At 37.9% G+C, this 10000-nt stretch overlaps 1 protein-coding gene across 2 annotated transcripts in view; it reads left to right on the top strand.

Moving 5' to 3' along the window:
• Positions 1 to 38: 38 nt before the first annotated feature.
• Positions 39 to 10000, top strand: part of LOC125024524 (USP6 N-terminal-like protein) — a 23094-nt gene continuing 13132 nt past the window's right edge. Inside the window, exons 1-7 of one of the 2 annotated variants that reach the window (XM_047612319.1) lie at positions 39 to 84; positions 1722 to 1878; positions 2639 to 2870; positions 3565 to 3700; positions 8951 to 9094; positions 9365 to 9525; positions 9786 to 9937. In XM_047612319.1, coding sequence (XP_047468275.1) covers positions 54 to 84; positions 1722 to 1878; positions 2639 to 2870; positions 3565 to 3700; positions 8951 to 9094; positions 9365 to 9525; positions 9786 to 9937 — 1013 coding nt within the window. In that variant the 5' untranslated portion in view covers positions 39 to 53. Of the gene's footprint in view, positions 85 to 1721; positions 1879 to 2635; positions 2871 to 3564; positions 3701 to 8950; positions 9095 to 9364; positions 9526 to 9785; positions 9938 to 10000 lie in introns of both variants that reach the window. The other variant, XM_047612318.1, reaches the window with a different exon arrangement.

Genomic DNA, 10000 nt, shown 5'->3' with positions numbered 1-10000 from the left:
TGATGATACTGTCCTTCCCCCCCTTAGCTCGCAGAAATCAGGACATTCGGAAGATGCTCAACCCAGACTCCCGATCTCTCATGGGTAAAACTTCAGTCATCTCTCTCTCTCATTCTCTAACACTTTCTCCTTTTTTCTTTCACTCTTTATCTCTCTCTGGTCTCTTGAGAAGTCTTGCATTGTTACTGGTTTCCAGTTGTTTGTTCAGGCTCTGTGAGAGTCTTTTTTATTTGTTCGTTTATTTATTTTTCCCATTTTGCTTGAGTCCAAATAGTGACCGGCTTTTTGATGCAAAATTACACTTTTTTTCTTTCTTTTTTTTTTTACAGTCACAAAATCAGGAGCATATTTACTTTTTATCACTTGTTTAATCTGGCAAAGGATGTCCTTCCTTTTGGTATCATAGATAGGAGGTAAATGTACTACGAAAAATGTGATAATTGGTTTCTTTTTTTTGTGCTTATTTTCCACATACAAGCCTTTCATTTTATGTGCTGAAGTGTGTTTTTTTTTTTTTTTTTTTTTTTTTAGCAGAAGTCATAGCTATTATTACTTCTGTGGTGTGATTTTTGGAAGAAAAATAGAAAATCATTACCAGAGTGATTCATTTACCTCCCTGGATTTATTTTTCATAGGACCCTACAGTTTCTTTTTATAGCTTTATAGTGATACCCACTTTTTAAAAAATAAATTTCTTTACTATATGAATTATTTATTTATTTACTTATTACTGAAAGATAGAGGAATAAATAAAACAAGTAAAATATTTTTATTTTAGTCACAAGATAAAATTCAGTAATAAATTTAATAGATTTTATCCTAACATTTTTTTAGCTTAGATTTCCTCACTTTAGCATTTCTTGCATAGAGCTCAAATATAGGTTCTGAAACTGCAAGTAGATACTCCATAACTGCTGGAGCCTGTGTGAAAACATGTAGAGAAAAACAAGAAGCTTAACGCACTTAGACATCTGTGTTAGAAGCCACGTCATAGTCCAGAAAGTCACTTCTTCAAAAACAAAGCATCTTGAACTTCATTTCCTGTAAGACAAAGACCTTTCCAGTGGTGGACATTTATCATTGGACAGCAGTCACAAATTGTCAGATGAGATGAGTACCAGTAGATGAGTGAGTATACCACTGAAAGCAGTGAATTCAGATAGAATCATTATGGATACTGTTGAAAGTGAGAGGCATGGCAGATTTGCACAGAGGGAAAAAATGTTGATTGAAACTCCATTCTTTCTAGCAGTTAGAGAGTAACTACTGTTCGTGCTAAGCTGTTAAACTTCATTTCTCTATAAAAAAAAGTAAAAGTGCTATCAAAGATAACCGCAGAGAGAGAAGAGACACTTGATGAGGTAATGGCTGTGGAAAATTGTATTTCATTTTGGGTCAATTGGAAACCCCCTTGTGGCAGTTTCAGTGCTTTTCTACTGCGGGTATTTTTTGTGATTCCAATTTAGACCTCAGTCTGTGTTTAAGCCTTGTGAAATGTTGCATTTTCAAGATTGTGTTGTGAATAATGATATGACATAATATGCAAGGATTTTATTCATACCTGAGAAAAATCTGAGTAGCATAACATAATTTGATAAAAAGAAAGCATCCTCTTCAAAAGAAAACCAAATAAGAAATAAGTTCATCAAACACTACTCCTGAACAAGCACAACACCAGTCCGTGCTCATCTGACCTCATTCCTCTTCCCCGCCTCCTGTAGGATTGAGCGAGGAGGAGCTGCTCATCCGGGCCAGGGAGGAGCGTGCAGCCATCGTAGGCCGGTACGATCTCGGCCGCGAAGAAGGGGCTATCATAGATCCATGGGAAGACCCAGAATTCGAGGTCTATCACACCACAGACAGATATGGCTTTATACAGTAAGTGGTGTGATTGTGGAAAGAATGTCTGCATGGTGATTAGTGCATGTCTGTATGTATGAGGAAGTGTATTTTGTATGTATATGTATGTACATTTGTAGGTATAAAGGGATGTATAACAAGGAACATTGAAAGTAAGACTTTCTTTAATAAAATTGATTCAGCTGATTCGTGTAGATAAAATTAATTTTTATTATTAAGTACTTCTAATATTAGCACTAAGTGCATAGTTAGAATGTTACTAGATTGTGTTTCTAATGTGAACCTATTATTTTTTTATACACTATACTTATTTGATTCTTACATATATGTTGCTTTTTCGAATGCAGTATTATCCTTCACTGTTTCATCAATAGCAATGTGTTTTATTACCTGGTTAAGCAGCAAAATATTTTCTTTTAAGCAATTCAAAATTGTTAACAATTGCAGTATTTTAACAAGATGTTTTATTCACACTTAATAATCTAATAACTGAGACTTTCTTATTTGTTTTTGGTGAATCCAGCATCTGTGGTGAATTTCTTGTGAGACATTTTTTGTGTATGTGTATGTGAGTGAATGCCTCCTATGCACCATTACCATTTCACATATTACATCAGTATGACATGATGAATATGTAATGTTTGTAAAGACATGAAACCACAAATTTCTCTCTCCATTAACTACTTGTGAAGCACCAACTACCCCTAAAGAGAGCCCACACACCCTGTTTGTTGCCTAGAAGGCTTCTGATGTCAGCTTCCCCTACTCCCCCCTGTAGTGACAACAGGCTGCCTCATTCTCGATCCAAGGAGGAGGAGAAGAGACTGGAGATCGAAATGTCCAGGATACCCAAGTGGACGAAGATGATAAAGTCGTGGGAGAAATACTGGGACAAGGAGAAGTTTTTCAAGCGTGTTTACAAGGGGATTCCTGACCGGTTTCGGGGCACTGTGTGGGCCAAGCTGCTCTACCTGGAACAGATCAAGGAGGAGCAGAAAGGGAAGTATGAGGTAGGTTTTATAGAAAATTAATTTGTTTTTTGGCTAATTAATAATTGTATTTATGTGTTATATTTTTCATTTGCCTGTTTCATACTTATTCTTACCAGCGTTGTTCTTGGTATCAGTGTTAGTATGATTGGTAACCATTACCACGCGTTCACAATAGTGATCTTCATTGGTTTTGACGTCATTGCTCACTGTTGCTGCTACTACAACTACAACTACAACTACAACTACAACTACAACTACTACTACTACTACTACTACTACTACTACTACTACTACTACTACTACTACTACTACTACTACTACTATACTATTACTATTACTACTACTATTACTACTACTATTACTACTACTATTACTACTACTACTACTATTACTACTACTACTACTACTACTACTATTACTACTACTATTACTACTACTATTACTACTACTATTACTACTACTATTACTACTACTACTACTATTACTACTACTACTACTACTACTACTACTACAACTACAACTACAACTGCAACTACAACTACAACTACAACTACAACTACAACAACTACTATTACAACTACTACAACTACTATTATCATAATCATCACCACCATCTTTGTTGTTATCATTATCATTATTATTATTATGAGTTATAGTAATTGTAGTAGTAGTAGTAGTAACAGTAATAATCTCATGATAATTTTGTCAACAGGAAATGAGAAGACTCGGCCGCAAGTGGTCCACGGATGTACGACAGATTGACTTAGATGTAAACAGAACCTACAGAGACCATTCCATGTTTCGTAAAAGATATGATGAGAAGCAACGGCAACTCTTTCATATTCTTGGTAAGGACTCGGGGATTTGTTTGTCTATGTGTGAAAAAGTAATGATTGGAGGAAAAATAGAAAAGGATTGAATGGTATGACGCCCAGATTATATTAAGTAGACTCTTTATCAGTTTCTTTCATATGCTAGCCCCTTTTTAAGCGTCGGCTTTTTTTTTTCATACACAGTTCATTATATAGTAGTTGTCTAAGAAAGTGTCATATGTTTCTTGTCATAGATAATTACTTCTGTCATGTATCATTCCATTCATTTCAACAGTTAAGTAAACTCACCTCTGCACTGATTATATGAGTATGAGGAGTAAATAAGACATATGAATTATTTGGACCAAATTGTGTCAGAGAAGGAGGACATGAGAGCGCTGCCAGTTGAGAAACAAGGAAACCTGTGGCAAGAGCAACAAGGAATATTGCTTTGTGAAAAACATCCATAGGAGATGAATGTACAGAATACCGATGTGATGAGAGGAGATCCAGAACTTTCTGTAGAGGCCATGTTGGAATATTATTACGAGTTGGAGGTCGCCTTTGGAAGAATGATCTAGGAAGCAGTTCCATGGATCTTTCATCCTTTCCTGTGACAAAAGCATATCTTACTGGATCTAAGTGATTGCTGCTGTACGGCAAGAAATAGTAGGTGGTGCAAGTGACTGTGAATGGAATAAATAGGAAGCAAATTGAATAAATATATTTGGAGATATAGACTTAGGTCTTGTCTCTCTGATGAATTTTTGGAATTTTAACCATGCTGATTGGTACTGTCTATTGGTAGAAGGTTGATGTCCTCTGATAAGTTCCTCTACTTGCAAAGGCTGGAAATTTTTGCTTAAGGCTGTACTTAGAAACTCCATGTGTGTAGATGCAATTATTCTGTGACATGGTCCATCAGAGTTTCCTGAAGCACTTTCCCTGACAGTGGTAGTGGATGAGGACATCAGTGAAGAAGATACTCTGTCCATGGTTGTGCTTCCCACAGATGGGCAATCAATAAAACTTTGCCTTTGTGAGACCTCAAATGATTGATCTGATCACCCGAAGCATTATTGATGTTAGCGGAAGGGGAAACAAGTATATTGATGGCCATCTGTTCCTTCTACAGTCATCTCTGATCTTGTCAAATATCTCTTGATTCTATGATTGGAGTGAGATGCAAAAAGATCAATCTGGGGATGACCATACTTTTGTGAGAGTTTCCGAAATGCCTGAAATGACTGGTAGCCCCATCCCTAGACTGATGCATCTGTTGTTAGAGATAAAGAAGGAGTTTTGAGAACCCATGGAGAGACTGACATTAGAAGTTTCCTCCTCAGCCACCAACATAGATAGTTGCAGATGTGACGAGGAAAAAAAGTACCATCTTGTCTCGATTTTTTTTAAGTGAACACTGCACGTCCTTCGAGTTGTAGACGCCTCAGATGAATTTTCCCAAAGGAATTATTTCTGCTGCATGATTTAATGACCCCAGATAACTTTCCCCATTCTCAACAGGATATATTGATTGACAAAAGGTTTCTGAACTTTTTCCAGCACTATTTCCGGTTGATTGAACTCAGGGCAACTGTTCCTTGTTTTGTGTCCCATTAGAGCCCCAGCCACTGAAGTGACATTGTTGGTTCGAGGTGAAATTTTTGTAGATTGAAAAGGAGACCCATGGAGGTACCCACTTCTAGTTTGTGGCTGTCAAATTATGAGCCAATCATCGAGATACCTTTAAGACATGAACTTTTTGGAGGAGTTTTCTTCCCAAAGGTCACAAATACACTTGGAGCTATGTTCAGTCTAAATGAAAGGATGCAAAATTGATAAATTTTCTACCCTGCTGACACTCCTAGGAATGGTCTGAATTAGGGGTGTATGGGAATATGCCAATAAGCATCTTTTAAGTTGTCTGAAGCAAGATGTACCCGTTGTTGTAGTGTCAGACCTACTTGAGCCACAGACACCAACCAAAATCAATATGGCTGAATAAACTTGTTCGATCGACTTACATCAAGGATGAGGCTCAACTCTGAAGAATCCTTGTTTAGTACTTCAAATAATCGTTTTAGAAATATCTTTTTTCTTGTCTCCTCCACTACTGAATGGGTTAGTAACTTGCTGATTCTGTTTGATATTGAAGCCAAAGATCTCTGAGGACGGGGAAACCACAGAGGAGGAGGATGACTCTTTTTCCAGTGCCACTGAAAGCCAAAGGAAACAACCCATTGAGCCAATCCAATTGAGCCATGATTCTTGCCCACCCAGGAGTCGGCCCAACTTGAGAATGTCACTTTTTTTCCGGATGAAAAAACTTGCAGAAGTTACCTCTGTGATTACTGAAGGATAACTTCTCATTTCCGTGTATTTTATCATTTTGAAAACACGAAGCTATTGATTTAGAAACTGCACCTTCCAGACTTTCAGAGTGATCAGTCAATTTATGGGAAGATCCTGTTGAATAACTGGATTGATGACATCCCCATGAAGTCAGAAGTTGAAGGTGTATGATGCGATAATTGGAAAAAATTGTTAGGAATCTTAACTTCCACAGGTTGTGGTATCTCTTTAACCAGAGATCGAACTATTTGTTCATCTCCACAAGGTAGTTGATGAAAAGCTGCATTACTTAAGAGATCTGATTTAATTTTCATCAGATTCTTAGGAATTGTTCTTTCATGTAGTTCTGATCTTTTTATCACTGCTTCTTTTAGATCTGACTTTACTAGTGGAATACTTGAAATTGCAATATTGGACATAACTTCTGATGCAGTCTTAACCCAATGGCGACGGGTCACGCCTATAGGCGTCATAACAATACGCCCGAAATGTGGCGTGCGGCTGTCCGCCGCGGCGGTGTGCCAAAGCGCCCCGAGGCAATGATTTGGCTTGATGTACCGAATTCACGAGCTCAAAGTCGGCGCGTTACCCCAGTTCGCCAGAGCGTAGATTTTTTTTTTATTTTCTATACCCGTCGCCAATGGGTTAAGAATCAGCCCAGAATCAAAACCAGAAATTTGGAAAATTAGGTGAAAGTTTAATAATTTCAGTTTGTAACTAAATTAGTTTTGTTCGCTTTTTGTCCTGAGATGACGGCTTTACATGATGAGCCTTTGTAGGCGAATTACAAGAAGTTGGGGCTGAACTGGAATTAGTAAAGCAGAAACAGAAGATTCTGAGGCTGAAGCCATGTAAAGCTTATAAAGTTCTGTAGATGCCCAAGGAAGAACAGATCCAGACTCTCTTGTCTTCCTAGCTTCTATTAAATATTGTTTCTTGATTAGCTTCAATTCTTTTGATGGTGGATCATCTGGAGGTTGCATTTGTACCATCTGCAACCATTTTTGGCAAGTTCAACATTGTCGAGGATCAGAGCAGCCCAGAGAAGCACAGGGGGCATGTTTAGGGCAGTGATAATGCACTGCAGATCTGAGCTTTTCCCTGCAAGATCCCACACTGCAGGCTAAAGCAGACTTGTTCTCATAAGCAATTGTTTTAATGTTTGAATTAGATCCTATCTGTTTAAACATAAGCATTTTTTAAAACACTTATATTTCCATATCTTACCTTTTTTTATGTAATTATTTATCCATTTTAATCCTTTATTTTACACAAAAAAAAAGAAGTATGTACATTTTTATATTTGTTTATTTATTTATTTTACTATTAGTATTAGCTGAAGTGATGACAGGGAAGTCTACAACTATTGTAAAGTTTGAATTATGATAAACAAAAACCATAGTCTGTGGAATTGACAGATAGCTTATAAAAGCAGAGCTCTGGCAACCTGGAGTCAGGGTTGAAAATTTTCTGTGCATTTTTATTAAGCAGTAAATTATGCACTTGTACCTTCTAAGACCAGGTAGCTATGACTACTTCGCAGCGCGGAAATGGTAATGGGCCTGTTTCAGAAGTAAGGGCACATCACGAACCATTCAGCTTTGGAAGGAAACGGGATCATATAGCATGCCACTTTCAATAATGCGCATGTGCTGATGAACCTTATAAAGCAATTGATCATGGACCTGTTACGGAAGTAAGGGCACGCCACAGACCATTTGGCTTTGGAAGAAAACAGTATCATACAGCATGCCAGTTTCACTACTGCGCATGTGCTGTCTAACCATATGAGGCTGAGGAAGGATTGCATAAGGCATTCAGTGCTCAATAAACGCCCATAGAAGGAAGCACTGAAAGGATTGCCATTCCAGCCAATTTGTGGTTGCAAAAACACACGCTTAACGCAACACTTTTCACTTCACTTCACCATCTTAATAACACAAAATCCGCCAAGAGAAAAAGGATGGTACTTACGTATGAAAACTTTAGTTGTTATCAATCTTTGATGTGTAGCAAACACTGTGAAACCAAAAAAAATTATCGGATACTAATTTTTTCTAAAAGTTGTAGCAAGCATTTGTTTTCTGCAGCGGTTTTGAGAAATTTGAGGTCAGCAAGCTGGTGTGTCCTGTGCATAAGGACTAGGGGGTTGGGGTAATGGGCAATGATGGCAGTTAATGGTTGGGGATTGTTCTCCTGTTTTTTGTTCTGGTGGGCCAGTGTTTATTTTAACAATGATGACTCAATTCAATTGGGAAGTACCGATCATGTTTTTTAGCGTAGTTGCTGCAGCATCTTGACACCAGACCGGTTAGACAGAAAATGTGTGGTTTTGTGTGAGTGGGCTTTCCAAGATAGACTGTATATGTTACGATAGTGTGATGTAAGTCATTCCAGAGCAATACTGGAGAATTCCTCTTCATGCATCTTATTGTACTGAAGATATTAACCCTTATCTTCTTCCTCAAAGAAATATCATAATGATTTTGCTAATCAGCTGTGGCATGTCCTACTCTTGTGGCTCAGAAAAGCTACTCCTTACCTACCAATGGCAAGGCATTGCTTCTCCCGGGAGGAAATGGTGTCACAGTTGTATAAAGAGTGAGTCATACAGGGTTGTCTAGGTACAGGGGTTTTATATCATGCTGCCTGTTGGCTTCTTAGAGTGAATGGAACTGTGATGTATGAGAAAGTATAATTCTTTGGGACTAAGAATATATAACATTTTGACCATTTTAGGTATATACTGTTATTTTTTTTGTTTGTAATCCATGGTAGATCAAGATTCCCTGCCAACATTCTTTGGTCCATTGCTCTTACTATACTAGTCCTGCTTCCGTAAAGCAAGACTAGTATAGTAAATGCAATGATCTAAAAGTAAGCCTGTCACATTGGTTAATTATTAGTTTTCATTTTTCTGTCTTCTTCTTACAGTTGCATACTCAATGTACAACCAAGAAGTGGGTTACTGCCAAGGTATGTCCCAGATTGCTGCGTTGCTACTCATGTACCTGAATGAAGAGGATGCGTTTTGGGCCCTCTCGGCCCTCATGTCCTCCCCCAAGTATGCCATGCATGGTGAGTAATTAGTTGTTTATGAATCTTTTCTGTGTGGTTTGTGTCCTGCAGAAGTCATGGAAGTGCATTGCCTTTTGAGTGTGGTGAAAGGATATATTGTTTCGTTAATTGTAGAGATATTGCTTGGTAAGGTATGTGAAGGATTGATGTGTGATGTTCGTGGTTAAAGTTGTTGGTATTCTATTTTTTTCATATATGTGTCTATATGAATGTAATAGTTTTTTTATTCTCAGTTGTTAACAGGCATTAACAGATTATCTGATCTTTCAGGTTTCTTCATTCCTGGGTTCCCAAAGCTTTTGCGGTACCAACAGCACCATGACAAAATCCTGGAAAAGTTCTTGCCAAAGCTTAAGAAGCACTTGGAGAGAAACTGCATTGATTCTGGCTTGTATACCCTCAAATGGTTCTTTCAGTGCTTTCTAGACAGGGTAAGTCCTTTGATATATACATTGCTCCATGATAGCTATGTACAGTACTGCATTTAGCATCTTTATAGTGTAGCCTAAAAGTTATATTAGTCAAATTTAAAGGAGTTGATTGTCAGGAAAGGGTGTGTACATAACAGAAGCAGAAACGATCAAGTCTATCAGAAAAGTCCAGCTCACAACTCCTAAGCCATACCAGATTTCACCCCCACTCAATGTTTATGTATTTGTGCTTGTGTATGTGTGTGTATTTGTGTCTCCAGGTGCCATTTACCTTAACACTGAGGCTGTGGGACATCTTCCTGTTGGAGGGTGAACGTCTCTTGGTGGCCTTCGCTTACTGTATCCTCAAATTGCATCGTCGTCAGATCACACGCCTTGACATGGATCAAATTTTAGATTATCTTCAGAAAAAGTAAGTGTTGTGGAAGATGGGCAGCAGGTAGCGAGTCGGGTCAAGGAGTCTATATTGAATCAC

This window comes from Penaeus chinensis, chromosome 43, assembly GCF_019202785.1.
Source record: "Penaeus chinensis breed Huanghai No. 1 chromosome 43, ASM1920278v2, whole genome shotgun sequence".
Taxonomy (NCBI): domain Eukaryota; kingdom Metazoa; phylum Arthropoda; class Malacostraca; order Decapoda; family Penaeidae; genus Penaeus; species Penaeus chinensis.
This window is presented reverse-complemented; position numbering and strand designations above follow the sequence as displayed.